The following is a 15,726-nucleotide window of genomic DNA, read 5'->3' on the forward strand; positions in this document are numbered from 1 at the left end:
ATAGTCATAAGGCAGCAGAGGTTTGACTTCAGAGCTTTCCTTCTCCTAGATGAGCTGCCAACAATGGCTGACAAGCCCCATCTGCCCGAGCGACTCGTTTTAAGGCACGGGTATCCCACTTTTGCCCTCTTCTGTCAGTAGAAATGGTTCCACCAGGCTGAGTAGCTGAGCCACACGTGTAGGCCTGGAGCTGGACTTGGTGTCAGAGACTATTTGAGGTGCACGCCATTGGGAGCATTTAATAGGTAGTGGGAGCTTATTCCCTGGTTATAACAACTTTAAGGAACCAGTGATTAGGGAGTAGGTGGTGATTAGGATAGTGAAAATTGATTTGAAAACTAAATGTTTAAAAGGAAGTACATGTTCTTTAACCTGGTGGTGTGGGTCTTCATACTTTTTGTTCGTACTTCCTGCCTAACAGCATTCATAATCAAAGGACAGAGAGGGTAATATGTGGTTGGGAGCTTGTAATGATGTGTAACTTACGGGCATTCTTTCCTGTCACAAATTGCCAGCTGATTTTTTGGCGTAATAGCATCAGTTCTGTTATTTCTGCAACCAAGATTCTGAATTATAAAAATTATCTGGTTTTCTTCAATTTTTTTTATTCTCTCTCACTTTTCAACCATTGCTTTGAGGTCCAGGGAACAGCTAGTACAAGATGCAGCTCTGCTTGATGTGCCATGCTTGATTGACATTAATAGCAGGTGTAGGCCACTCCACTGAGTAAGTGCAAGGTTGCTATTGCAACACCATTCAATCAGCCAATTTGTCTCACTCCTGTAATCCTTCTCATTGCCATCTAGGATTCTGCCAACAGCAGAGTTGAATTTATAAATGGATTTTGACCCTTGCTAAAGTTGTGAGCGTGGGGGCATGGTGGTTGTCTTAGTTGCTCTATATTCATTTATTACAACTAAAATTAGATTTTTCAAAGAAACATCTAAACCTCTGTGATTAATTGATTAGCCATTTTAAACTGCATCAGGAAGGAGTGGGCAGCCTTTGAATTCCATGTTGGCATGGAAATAATAGCAGCCAATGTGTCACTTCCAGAGGATTAATCAGATGTGGCAGAAGTGTAAGAAACTATTTGTTTGCTGTAATTGACTGTTCAGTGCCAGCTTTCTAGCATTCCACTCATCAAAGTTGAAGGTGAATTGCTATCACAAGTATTTTGTTCGTCAGGTACTAATTATATGTTTTCAATCTTCGAGGTCACCAAGATTTTGAAGAGGTCTATCCATTTTAATTTGAATTTTGCAATAATCACATAGTAGTGCATAATATATTTTTAAGTTTAAATCCTCAATGTTGTTAGTAACACTAATATAAAATTTTAAAATCATTAGCTTCATTTGTCACATGTACATCAAAACATTGAAACATATATTCCGAGGAAGTGCTGGGGCAGCCCACAAGTGCTGCCAACATAGCATGACTACAACTTACTAACCCGTCCGCCTTTGGAATGTGGGAGAAAACCAGAGCACATTTGGAAAACACATGTGGTCACAGGGAGAATGTACAAACTTCTAAGATACGAGGGGTGATTGATAAGTTCGTGGCCTAAGGTAGAAGGAGTCAATTTTAGAAGACCTAGCACATTTATTTTTCAACATAATCCCCTCCTACATTTACACACTTAGTCCAGCGGTCGTGGAGCATACGGATCTTGGACCTCCAGAAAGTGTCCACAGCAGGGATGATTGATAAGTTCGTGCCCTAAGGTAGAAGGAGATGAGTTATACAGCTCTTGTTACATGCACGTGCAGTTCAACTCTTTGAGTGATTATGCAGAAAGTTTGAAGCTAATAACTCATCTCATCTCATCTCCTTCTACCTTAGACCACGAACTTATCAATCACCCCTGCTGTGGACACTTTCTGGAGGTCCAAGATCCGTATGCTCCACAACCGCTGTACTAAGTGTGTAAATGTAGGATGGGACTACGTTGAAAAATAAATGTGCCAGATTTTCTAAAATTGACTCCTTCTACCTTAGGCCATGGACTTATCAATCACCCCTTGTATTCTGTTTCGTCTTTATTTCCATTGTTTCCATTTTCATCTCTCAACCCCAGAAAACCAACATTTCTAATTATCTACATCACGGACCATTTCTCCGAGCAATTCTCGCCCAGTAGCCAACAAAATTTTTTTTCACACAGAGAGTAGTGGGTACATGGAATGCACTGCCAGTGACGGTGGTAGAGGTGGATACAATAGGGTCTATTAAGAGACTCTTAGATAGGTATATGGAGCTTAGAAAAATAGAGGGCTATGTGGTAGGGAAATTCTAGGCAGTTTGTAGAGTAGGTTCCATGGTCAGCACAACATTGTGGGCTGAAGGGCCTGTAATATGCTGTAGATTTCTTTGTTCTGTGTTCTGTACTCTACTCTAAAATCCATGAACTGAGTGATATTGTACCGTACTATGAAGTGTAGCCAAGTGATTCATCCCTTGCCTTCTGTGACCAGATTAAACTCGCAGTCGAGTAGATGAGAGACAAGTTAGTCATGGTTGAGCAAGAACCAGTTAGAAAATCAGAGACAAATCAAATGATCGGTCCAGAAGAGCAAACTAAGAAAGTAGAGATTTGGGTCATATTCAAATATGAATGTTAAAAGTTCATTTGAATAACAACTTTCAGTTTTGCAATGATGAATTTCTTTCACCCAGTACAGAATGTAGTAACAAGTCAGTGCCTCAGCTTGTAGAGTCACAGCCTCAAAGTGCCAGAGACCATGACCTTGGGTGCTACCTGTATGGATTTGCACATTCTCCCTGTGACCATGTAGATTTCCTCTGTGCTTTGGCTTCATCCCAAATCCCAAAGACATGGGAGCAGAATTAGCCCATTTGGCCCCTTGAGTCTGATCTGATATTTCATGATGACTGATCCATTTTCCTCTCCACCCCATTCTCCTGCCTTCTTCCCAAAACCTTTCATGCCCTGACTAATCAAGAACCTATCGACCTTCGCCTTAAATGCACCCAATGACTTGGCCTCCACAGCTGCAGGTGGCAACAGATTCCACAGATTCAGCACCCTCTGGCTAGAAAAATTCCTCATCACTGGTCTAAATGGACATGCCCTTATTTTGAGGCTGTATCCTCGTGTCCTAGACTCCTCCACCAAAGGAAACAGTCTCTTCTCATCCACTCTATCTAGGCCTTTCAACGTTTGATCAGTTTCAATGAGATCCTCACTCATTCTTCTAAATTCCAGTGAGCACAGACCCAGATCCTTCATTCTCTGCAAATATTATAAGTCTTTCATTCCTGGAATCATTCTCATGAGCCTCCTCTGAACCCTCTCCAATGTTAGCATATCCTTTCTTAAATAAGGTGCCCAAAACTGGTCTCTATACTCCAGGTGAGGCCTTACCAGTGCTTTATATAGCCTCAGCACTACATCCTTGCTTTTATACTCTAGTTCTCTTGAAATTAATGCTAATATTGCATTCGCCTGCCCCACCACTGATTCAGCCTGCAAATTAACCTTTAGGGAATCCTGCACGAAGACTCCCAAGTCCCTTGGCACCCCAATTTTTTGAATTTTCTCCCCGTTTAGAAAATAGTCTATGCTTTTATTCCTTCTACCAAAGTGCATGACCATACACTTCCCGACACTATTCCATCTGTCATTTCTTAGCCATTTTTTCTAATCTAAGTCTTTCTGCAGCCGCACTGCTTCCACAACACTGTCTGCCCCTCCATCTATCTTCATATCATCCACAAATTTGGCCACAAAGCCATCAATTTTATCATCCAAGTTGTTGACACACAATGTAAAAAGAAGCAGTTCCAACACAGACTCCGGTAGAACACCACTAATCACTGGCAGCCAATCTGAAAAGGCTCCCTTTACTCCTAGTCTTCACCTCCTGCCAATCAGCCACTGCTCTATTCATGCTAGTATCTTTCCTGTAATACCCTGGGCTCTTATCTTGTTTAGCAGCCTCATGTGCAGCACCTTGTCAAAGGCCTTCTGAAAATCCAAGTCCACAACATCCACCAATTCTCCTTTGTCTATCCTGCTTGTTATTTTTGTTAAAGAATTCCTACAGATTTGTCAGGAAAGATTTTCTTTTAAGGACACCATGCTGACTATAGCCTAGGTTATCTTTTGCCTCCAGGTACCTGGAACCACATCCTTAACAATCGATTCTAACATCTTTGTCAACCACTGATCTCAGACTAACTGGCCTATAATTTCCTCTCTTCTGCCTTTCTCCCTTCTTGAAGTGTGGAATGGCATTTGCAGTTTTCCAGTCCTCTGGAACCATGCCAGAATCTCTTGATTCTTGGAAGATCATGACTAATGCCTCCAGAGTTTCTTCAGCTTTCTCTTTTGGAACCCTGGAGTGTAGTCCATCAGGTCCAGGTGACTTATCCACCTTCAGACCTTTCAGTTTTCTAAGCGCCATCTCCCTAGTAATAGCAACTACACTCACTTCTGTCCCTTGACAGTCGACCTCAAAAATAATGACAGTGTTGCTCACTGCACTGTTTGCAACAGTGACTTTTCTATTGCCCATGGTGGGTTAAAATGTAAAAGACATGTTGAGGTGAGTTTAACAGGTGTCATTACAGCATAGCTAACGTTAGTTAAACTAGCTGGCTGGCTGCTAAGGAGCTACGCTATTGATGTCCTACGTGATGAGGCCAAACTCCCTGTAGACTTGCTTAAAGTTGTAATAGAATAAACATGATAATATAATATAAGTACATATTTTAATGTCACATTTGCTGCATATACCCAACTTGGTTTACAGATTAGACAAAATCACTAAACAAAGTATTACATACACCCTTGGAGGTCGACGGGTGGGGGCGGGGTGGGGGCATATGGTGTTGCGGGGGGCGGGGGTGCTACCTCCCTGAAATGGTGGTGATACCTCCCTGAAATGAGTTTTTGCAGGGTGGGATGTCTGATAATGTTTTGGTTCACTTGCAATGGAATAGTCCAGTCATTCTTACTTTGTTTGTTTTCGCAGAGCACATCTATATAAAACTCCTGGCGTTCATTTTCAAGCACTGCATTTACTTGTTTTATTTTCTTTCTACTTCTGCAACAGTGTGAAAAATGATTACTCTTACTGCAGCCGTTGCACATTTTCCCATACGCTGGACACTGTTTTGGCTGATGCTGCCGCCCACAGTGATCACATAGCTTTCTTTCCTCTCAGATGATGTCTTGCTCTCTGTCGTTTTTGTTATTGTTTCATTATTTTTTCTGATATGTTCATGCTTCCTCACAGCATCTACGTTGCAGTTCTCAATGAAAAGTTCTTTAGCCTGTGATGTCACAGTTTCCGAAGCTTTGCAGAGCATCAAAGCTTTTTCCAAGTCTAAGTCTTGTTCTCATAGCAGTTTTTCTCTCAGACCATTATCCAGAATGCCACAAACAATTCTGTCTTTAATGAGAGAGTCTGTCAGTTCTCCAAACTTGCATGTTTTACTCCGGTGTCTCAACTCAGTAACATATCGATCAATAGTTTCTCCAGCTCTCTGCGTACATGTAAAAAATCTATGTCGCTCATACGTCACATTATGCTTGGGTATACAAAATGCTTCAAATTTGTCCATTATCAATTTTAAATTTGAATTATCTCCATTTTCAAAAATAAAATGATAATATACCTCAATTGCATCGTCACCTATTACGTGGAGTAGAAGCGCAGCTTTTGTTTTTTTCTGGTTTTCAATCCTCATCAATCGCCGATAAATGCAATTCAAAACATTGCTTAAATTTTCTCCAGTTCTCAGCTACGTTACCAGAGGCAATTGAAGTGTCAATGGAGACTGCAAACCTTCCATTTGTAAAACTGTTAGCAACACCAAAACAGTTCGAGCTCTTCTTTCAGAAAATCATTTTCGATTCTCCCGTGTTAGGAAACGTATTATTCTTCCAGACCGACTTCTGACACCATGTGGTGTTTTTTATATTCATACGCACTGTGGGTTACTAATAAAGAACCATGTTCTGGAAGAAATAGAACTTTTATTTAACAACAACCACAACGTTTTTACAATACCATGTTTCTCAATCTTTCTATCATCCCTGCGCATGCTCAGAACGCTCTCCAGTCATGTTCTTACACGTCATATTGCCACAACAGTAGCATTACAAGTACACAGACATACAAATAGACCAATATTAGAAGAGAAGTAAGTGCAACTCTCACTTTGGCTAGCGGCTTAATATAGGGGTGATTGCCCCCGGCCCGGCCAAACTTAAGAAATCTCATTTGAGTGGATGCTGCACGATGTGTCCCCTGTTACAAATCAATACCCCAAAATAACAAACAGTACACAATATGCAATTAAGTGATTGAGCTTTATAATTCTTACTTTGACTATATGGTTAGTAAAGAGAAAAAGAAAAAGGGCCCATTCTCATGAAACAGTCTATTGCGCAATCTTGGAGCTCACTGATAATCCGGTCGTCCACCATCAACCTCCTCCGATCGTCGCTGACCCTCGGACCCTCACTCCAAATCGACTCCGTCCGGTGGTCTACCAACTCTCTCCATTCGCGTCTTCTCTCCTCATCTCTCCCTGGCAAAAGACCGCGAAGATCTCTCTTCCAGACTCACAAGAAAGAACAGCATTTCTCTCATTGCTAGCCCCACATCCCAGAATCCTGTTATCTCTAGTCATCACCCAAACATTGCTGCTGCAAAGAAACCGTTACATTAGCAGTGAAACCTTACAGCACGTTACATAGGAAAGAAAAAAAAGAAGCTACCTCAGTCTGACAGAAGGGGATCATCACTTCCCTGGCTATAGTTTGACTCATTATAGAGCCTAATGGCCGAGGGTAAGAATGACCTCGTATAGCGCTCTTTAGACCAACACAGTTGTCTTAGTCTATTACTAAAAGTGCTCCTCTGTTTGGCCAAGGTGGCATGCAGAGGATGAGAAACATTGTCTAGAATTGCCAGGATTTTCTGAAGGGTCCTTTGTTCTACCACAGCCTCTGGTGTGTGCAGTTTGACTCCTGTAACAGAGCTAGCCTTTCTAATTAGTTTATTGAGCCTGTTGGTATCACCAATGTTGATGCCATTGCCCCAGTACACCACCTCATAGGAGATTGTACAGGTGACAATAGACTGGTAGAACATGTGAAGGAGAGGCCTGCATACTCCAAAGGACCCCAATCTCCTCAGGGAGTAGAGACATTTCTAGCCCTTCTTGTATACAGCATCTGTGCTGATGCTCCACTCAAGTCTGTCATTCTGGTGCACCCCCAGGTACTTGTAGGTCCTCACCATCAGTGGTAACAGGGAGCAGTAATTCCTCTGACATGCCTCTGTAATTCCCTTTACTCCACTCCCTCAAATTACAGGGTGAATTCTATCATATTATGATCACTGTTTTCTAAGGGTTCCTTTACCTTAAGCTCCCTAATCAATCCTGTTCATTACACAGCATTCAATCCAGAATTGCTGATCCCCTAGTGATGTGGGAGGAAATAAGTTTGTCAGAATAAACCTATACTGTCTCAGGGAGAATGTGCAAACTCCACGTAGCACCGGACAGTGTTGAACCTAGTTTGCTGGAGCTATGAAACAGTTGCAAAATGTTCAATATTACTGTCATCAGGGCCCAAGATGGCTTTCTCCTCAGGGGTACGTAGGACCCTGTAGTCACCTTTTTTTTCCTTTTGGAAAACCACAGGGAAATGTGGACCATTTGTTGTGCTAGGATTAGCCATTGTCAAGCACCTGATGTTCTGTGTGGAGCACTAGGCTGCCACTTCTGTGCATGAGTCGCCCTCAGCTCCCCAGGTAAGATTTCAAACCCAGGGTTGCACAGGATATCTTGATTTCCCCAAGCATTACAGTAGAATGCGGAAAGGCGGGAGGAGAGAGAACAGCGCGCCTTGCGCGCACGCAGCCTTCCGGTGAAAATGATATCGTATCCGTTAAATAGGGGCCGTGGACAATTCTGATTTGATGGAGACAGACGTGAAAGCACAGAGGAACATCTGGAGAAATTTCTGAAACGCCAGTTTGCTGCTGTTGTTACTGCGTGATGGAGAATCTTCCGGAGGGAAGGCCTCAAAATCCCTGGCTTTGCCTGCTGCTGGCGACCAAGATTGAGGTCGAATCATTTGGATAGGGATGGCGCTTGGTACTCGGTGTCGGAAGGCTAATTGGAGGCTCGAAGTTTTCGGACGACTTTGAGTCGGACTGTGGTCGGGCATGGCAGGGAGAGTTTTCTTCCTTCTCCCATCTGCATGAGATGTGGGACATTTGAGAAACTTTGAACTTTTTACTGTGCTCATGGACTGTTCTTCATCAAGTTATGGTATTGTTGCACTGTTGTAACTATATGCTACAATTATGTGGTTTTGTTAGTTTTTTCAGTCTTGGTCTGTCCTGTGTTTTGTGATATCACACCGGAGGAAATATTGTATCATTTCTTAATGCATGCATTACTAAATGACAATAAAAGAGGACTGCATGTCTTCATAATCTAAAAATCAAAAAAATTTGATGAGACAGAGGTGATGAGAGGACTACTTGATACTGTAGTGCGGGGTTTTACACTGATCATTTTCTTAATCTGATAAATGAAATTAATGCAAATAAAAATTGTTGGAATTGTAAAACCAGTTGCTGACTTGCAATTGTCTTTTACACAATAACATGATAGCATAGTTCTGGCAACACAGTAGCATAGTGGTTATCCTGATGCTATTGCAGCACAAGCGATTTGGGATACAATTCCCACAGCTGTCTATAAGGAGTTTGTACGTTACCCACATGACCGCATGGCTTTCCTCCATGTGCTCCAGTTTCCTCCCATATTGCAAAGACATACAGTTAGGGTGAGTGAGTTGTGGGCGTACAATATTGGTACAGGAGGTGTGGTCACATTTGCAGGCTTCCCAGCACAATCTTCGCTGATATGATTTGACACAAACAACACATTTCATTGTGTGTTTCAGTGTACATGTAACAAAGCTAATCTTTAATCTCTTTAATACAGGTCGAGATATACCTACTTGCATGCAAAAACTTAGTAAGGAAATCAGCTGAAAATAGAGACCTTCATGTCTTGTATTCACATATGAGAGAGAACTTTATTTAAACTTACTGACAGATTTATTTTAAATATTTTAACTGGATTTTGCTTTTCTAATAGCTGTACCCCAAGACTGGTCAGACTACGCCCTTTGGTGGGAACAAAAGAAGTGCTGGCTTCTGAAAACTCACTGGACTTTGGACAAGTATGGAATCCAAGCTGATGCTAAACTGCTTTACACACCCCAGCACAAGTTACTAAAACTACAGTTGCCTAATATGAAGACAGTAAGATTAAAAGTTAGTTTTTCTTCAGTGGTCTTCAGGGCAGTGATCGATATCTGCAAGGCTTTGAGTAAGTAGACTACATTGTTTTGTTTTCTAAAATCTACAGAAATTGCTAGTATGAAGCATCTTGTGGATGAAGTAATTTGTATATTATGCTATTGCATTTAAGATTTAGATTACATTACTTGCTGCAAATTGCTGGAAGCATTGATGGTGCAACAGGGAAGTCCTAAGCATTTGGTCCAATTGTCTCGCTCTTTAATGAAGTTAAAAATAATCAAAAAGCCTAATAAGCATAAAATAGACTGAAAAAGCTTTTATAGATGTATTGAAAGGACAAGGATCAGCTAAAGTTAGTGTGGATCCTTGTCAGTCTGAGACCAGGGGGACTAAGGAAATATCCTGTGCAGCCCTGGGTTTGTTCATCATCACGGGGGAAGACAAGTAGATTGAAAGCATTAGGTTGAGAATGAATAAAGAAGATGACAAACAGCTTCATTAAGGAGCGTGACTATCTGTTTTGTGCGTGGACTATCTTTAATCAGCACAAAACCATTTACAATCCCCAATCCCCTACTTAAGAGGAATTTGCAAGTGTTTATTTTCCACAGCTGACTTCTGCAGAAATTTTATTTGAAGCTTGAACATAACTGCTTTTATGGCTCGCTGAGAGAATATTAAATGCTCCCAAAAATTTATTTCGACTTCCATTTAAGTTTACCTTCTGCAATCAAAGTTTTAGCGGAAAAAAACAATTGTACCTCATTGTATCCTCTGAGTGATTATTTAATGGGGTTATTTCCTATGTTCAATCCTACAAGTGCAAATTAGTGTAATTAAAATGGGTACTGGGGTTGAAGGTACTGGAGGTTGTAGTTTTTGCTTTAGTACCTTGTATATTTTTGTTTGATGTTGCTTTTGTTGCATGTGCCTTTGGTTTTGATTCCAGCCTAATTTTTGCTTTTATTTTTCTTCTTGCAAAACCACTTTTATAGCTGCCCTTGCACACAACTGCAGTTTTGAAGGTGGTCCCCTGCTGATTACATCTAATCCTTACTGGCATTACAGGATGTAATGGAGGTAGAATTGGTGAGCAGACGTAGGTTATTTGGGTATTCCCCTCTGTTTGATCAGATCATGGCTACTCTGGGCCTTATTCTGAAAGCCTCGAGGATGATTGTATTTACTGATCTTTGTGCCACATCCTTTGAAGTTTCTTTATTGATCTCCATTGTGTAAATATTCAGTTTACTGAAGGTATGTAGGTTTGGGTTAGAGTTTCTGATGTCCTGCGCACCTAATGAAAAATGCCTGTCCCAAGAAGTCCCATGATCACTTTAACCACCACAATATGCATCTTTCACGCCTCTCTAAATGCAAATGAATCAAAACAGCTTTAAATTGGTAAATTGTTTTTTTCTTATCACATGTTCTGAGGTACAGTAAAAAACTTTGTTTTGCATGCCATCCATACAGATCATTTTGTTACTTCAGTGCATTGAGGTAGCACAAGGGAAAACATTAATAAATGCAGAATAAAGTGCAACAGATACAGAGAAAGTGCAGGCAGACAATAAGACGCAAACTCTTAACGAGGTAGATTGTGAGGCCATGAGTGCATCTTTTCATGCCAGGGGCAGTTGTTCCTAAACCTGCTGGTATGTGCTTTCAGGCTTTTGTATCTTCTTTGTAAGGGGAGGAGGGAGAAGAAAGGATGTTCTGGTAGGTTGGGTATTTAGGTTGGCTGCCTTACTGAGATGGGGAGAAGTACAGACAGAGTCCATGGAGGGGTCGCTGGTTTCTGTGACGGCTGAGCTGTGTCCACAGTTCTGCAGTTTCTTGCAGTCACATGCAGGGCAGTTGCCATACCAAGCCATTAATCAATTTTTAAAAAATGGTGAGGGTCAAAGGACTCATGCCAAATTTCTTTAGCCTTCTGAGGAAGTAAAAGTACTGGTGAATTCTTTTGGCTGTATCTTCATGATGAGACCAGGACAGGCTATTGGTGATTATTCATTAGGAACATGAGGTTTCCAACCCTCTTGCCTACAGCACTGTTGATGTAGACAAGATCTTGTGCACTTTGCTACCAGGCTGTCCTTCTCCTTTTGCTGCTCTCTCTCTTATTTGAGATTTGGACCACTATGCTTGTGTCATCTGCAAACCTGCAGATGAAGTTGGAGCATAATCAAGTCATGCAGTCTGAGAGTAAAGCAGGGGGTGCTGAGGGAGCAGCCGTACTTTACCAGTGTGACGGGTCAGCATGGCAGAGGTGTGCTGCCTATCCTTACTGTTGGAATTGGATCCAGGATCCAATTGGTCATCATTTAGTTCTAGCTCTACTGTAAGCTCTATTTCCCCTGAATCATTTCTGGTGTAACTACTGTGCTGAGTATGTGAACTTTACCACCATGAATGAAGTTTAATGAAGAATATTCAGCTTAATATTGAAAGGGTACCACTTCTGATGTGTCGTTCCAGTCACATTGAGAATACAACTAACATTGGAATGTTAGTCTTTATTTATTTTTGTATTATGCCCTTGTATATTGTCATCCTTTTGTTAAAATTAACAAGTACATTAAAGTACAAAACTTGTATTTCATTTCTTGTTTAATGCACACTCCTTTCTTTATGGATTTCTTTCAATCCTATGTGTAGAGGGGAAAACATGGGAAATAATCATTTTTTTCTGATTGATTCAAGTGAAATTATGAAGCCTGTGCCTTTCATCTATAAATTGAAGTACCCACCTTTCATTTGAATATTATTTGGTTATACCTAGCAACTTCTGCTTTAAGTATACCCAGTGACTTGGCATCCACAGCTGTCTGTAGAAATTCCTCCTCATCTTTGTTCTAAAGAGATGTCCAACTCTGAGGCTCTGCCGTCTGGTCTTAGTTCTCCCGCTATTGGAAACATCTTCTCCGCGTCCATTCTATGTAGGCCTTCCAATGTTTAGGAGGTTTCAGTCTTCTTAATAACCTCCAGCATGTACAGGATAAATATTACAGTGAGAAGGCAGGAGAATGGGGATCAGTGTCAGAGCAGACTTTTGGGGGTGGGGGTGTGTATACATTAGATTATGAGGACAATCAGTCCTCGTTTATTGTCATTTAGAAATGCATGCATTAAAAAATGATACAACGTCCCTCCAGAATGATATCACAAGAAAACACAGGACAAACCAAGACTAAAACTGACAAAACCACATAATCATAACATATAGTTACAGTAGTGCAAAGCAATACCATAATTTGATAAAGAGCAGACCATGGGCACGGTATAAAAATGTCTCAAAGTCCTGATAGACTCATCACCTCACGCAGGCGGCGGAAGGGAGAAACTCGACCTGCCACGACCCTCCGAGCGCCGCCAACTTGCCGATGCAACACCATTGGAAGCACCCAACCGCAGCGGACTCTGAGTCCATCTGAAAACTTCGAGCCTCTGACCAGCCCCTCTGATACAGCCTCTCCGAGCACTATCCTCTGCCGAGCGCTTCGACCCCACCCCGGCCACCAAGCAACAAGCAAAGCCGAGGACTCGGGGCCTTCTCTGGAGATTCTGGACCACACAGTAGCAGCAGCAGCGAAGCAGGCATTTCAGAAGTTTCACCAGATGTTCTTCTGTGCTCTCACGTCCGTCTCCATCAAATCAGGATTGTGCACGGCACCCTACTTGACAAATAACAGACATCACCATTGGAGTGGCCACTGCAAGCTGCGTCGCGCCGCATCTTCTCCTCCCGCCACATAGCTATGACTCTAAACACCTGGATTAGTGGAGGAGGAAAGCATAGGTATTGCCTTTTCTGGGAGAGCAGAGAAAAATTATGGATTTTCTGAATTAAGTTGGATTCCTCCTGTAAAAGGAGCACTTCAGCTGCAGTAAATCTAACAAAATGAAATTCAATATAGTTTAAGGTTTCAGCTGTTTAGAACACAGAACAGTATAACAGAGTACAGACCCTTTGTCCCACAATGTTATACTGACCTTTTAACCTGCTGTAAGGACAATCTAAAGAATATCTCTGAAGTTATTTTTTTCTTTTACTGCAAGTAGCAACTGAATACCAGTGCAGAATGTGTGTTCATTCCATGTCTGCCAATGAAAATGATCTACATTTGATATGTATACCTGATCTGTAATATCTGCAAGAATTCTGATGTATAAATTGCATTGCTGTATGCTCTTTGAATGTAGGTACAGTATCTGCCTTGACAGAGAGGAACCATGTTATGCTGCTCAGGAGCACGAAAGGATTGTTGCCCACTTTGATTATACATTAATTTTTTTTTTTTGGAGATGTTTCTTATTTTTAGACATGGCATTGGTGTAAGGACTGGAGGTCAGAAATTTGGGGGCACATTTTCTTTGTTCTGCTCTCAAAACCCATTGCAGGGTCCAGGCGGAGTTGAGCTGGAAATAGAGCTGTGAAGAGTATTGGTTCTTTGGGGTGGCTTATGACTATACTGCATGTGAAAGGAAACTATGCAGAAAAGTAATGTAGATTTAGGCCCAATTTCTGGCCAACCCAAGACTGCAAAAGGTAGCCCAGCACCAAAAAAAAACAAACAAAATATGATTGCATTTACTTCCAAATGTGTTTGTGTAGACTGCTTAGCTTGTGCTGAGATGGCCCTCCCACATGTCTCATATTGACTCTCAATGCCTTTAATGGACTCACAAATATATTCCTATTAATTCTTTTAAGCAGCTGTACAAGCTCATAAATGTTGCGTACTTGCTACCCGAACATTTTTGTTAACCTTGTTTGCGTAATAAAGTTTGGAAAAACAAATGTTCACTCAGTAATGAGAAATGGTATTTAGGGATTTATCTACTTGGCTCTGTAACTTCAGAGGAAGATGAACAGAATCTCAGATGGTGTACAAACATTTTTCCTCTTGCCATAGTTATGATGGGTGTTCAGGAGAGCCCTTATGGAAGCTTCAGGAGGAAGTCCTAAATCTGTTGACTCAATGCACAGCACCCCTTTTGATAATACAGTAACTATAAAATGTTAACATCAAAAAACAGTAAACTTCACAATTCCAATATATACCCTTGATTGCTAGTCTTTTGCTCAACAGGAAATTTCTAAAATTTCTAATTTGCAAATACACTCAATTTAAATTTTGCACAACTATAAGATTGTTTCAAAATTGTATTACAGTAAAGGACAATATTGCTACTGGTATATGAGCCTCTCCGACAGTGTTTCCCCCCCCCCACACCCCCAATCAACTGCTGCACACTTCTATGACTAACCTCACTGGTGCGTGTCAGAAACACTCTGCCTGGAGGCAAGTCACACATCATCTGGATGAGCACTTCAATTCCCAAGGTATAGTAGGCTATAGATGATGGACTGTTAATGCTCATCAATGTGATTAGTACAGATGGACAATTAATGGTCAACATAGACATGCTGAGCTGAGAGGTCTGTTTCTGTGCTGTGTGATTCTGACTTTATATCCTCCTGTTGTTTTATCCCTCAAGTTTGTTTTTGTCATGTGTTTATCCAGCTTTCCCATGATTGACCTTTCCGAACATTATCACACCAGAGTTGACTTTCCATATTTAATCATTTAAAGTTGTTGTTTGTTTTTGTTGTGAATAACTAATACTGGATTCAAACATACGGCTATCACTTGTCTGAGAAAGCAAGTGCAAGTGAGCAGTGAGAAAGAGTTGTGACCTTGAAGGCAACAATCTGCAGTGGAGTAGAACAGATTGACCAGCTTGGATAAGAGGGAAAATGGGGTATCCAGCAACCAATGAAAACAAGAAAACTTGCAGATATTGGAAACCTAAAAGAAAATCTGGAAATGCTCAGAAGGTCACAAAAGCATTTGTGGAAAGAGAAACAGATTTGACAGAGTTTGAGGTGGAGCCAGAGAGAAATCAATTGCTTTCCTAACTCCACAATAAATGAGGCCTTCTTTTGAAAAATTTGCAGTTTGGAAAGCAGACCCCCGCCAGAGTCTGAGTGAAAAACATATGAGAATACTCATCAAGTTATCGTAAGATTTGTCACTGATGAAATTTGAATTTGGACTCATTAAAAAAGGAGGTAGATCCAGTCTATGCACTTAAGAATATGTTATGAGCATCTCGTTCTAATTGAATGCACTAGATTTAATCATTTGTATTTTATCAATTTTCTTTTCAGATATTCGTAGGCCAGAGGAACTTTCCCTATTGAAACCGCAAAAGACTGTCGTTAAAAAGAAGAGTAAAGAAAAAATTGATATACGTCCAATTAATGAAGATGTTTTAGATTTGGATCAGGTGCCATTATCCCCAGGATCAATAGGTAATTAAAATGCATTGATTCAATTTGGAACAAGATACTGGAAACCAAAACAAAAGCAGAAAAAGTTTGAAAAAT

The 15,726-nt window shown here is 41.0% G+C and overlaps 1 protein-coding gene across 3 annotated transcripts in view; it reads left to right on the top strand.

The window, feature by feature from the left end:
• The window catches only part of fermt1 (FERM domain containing kindlin 1), an 80,411-nt gene that overhangs the window by 14,706 nt on the left and 49,979 nt on the right, over window positions 1–15,726 (top strand). For all 3 annotated transcript variants that reach the window (XM_072267094.1, XM_072267092.1, XM_072267093.1), the window contains 2 exons: window positions 9,163–9,396; window positions 15,508–15,651. In XM_072267094.1, coding sequence (XP_072123195.1) covers window positions 9,163–9,396; window positions 15,508–15,651 — 378 coding nt within the window. The remainder of the gene's footprint in view (window positions 1–9,162; window positions 9,397–15,507; window positions 15,652–15,726) is intronic.

The sequence above is a fragment of the Mobula birostris genome, chromosome 8 (genome assembly GCF_030028105.1).
Source record: "Mobula birostris isolate sMobBir1 chromosome 8, sMobBir1.hap1, whole genome shotgun sequence".
NCBI classification, from domain to species: Eukaryota; Metazoa; Chordata; class Chondrichthyes; order Myliobatiformes; family Myliobatidae; genus Mobula; species Mobula birostris.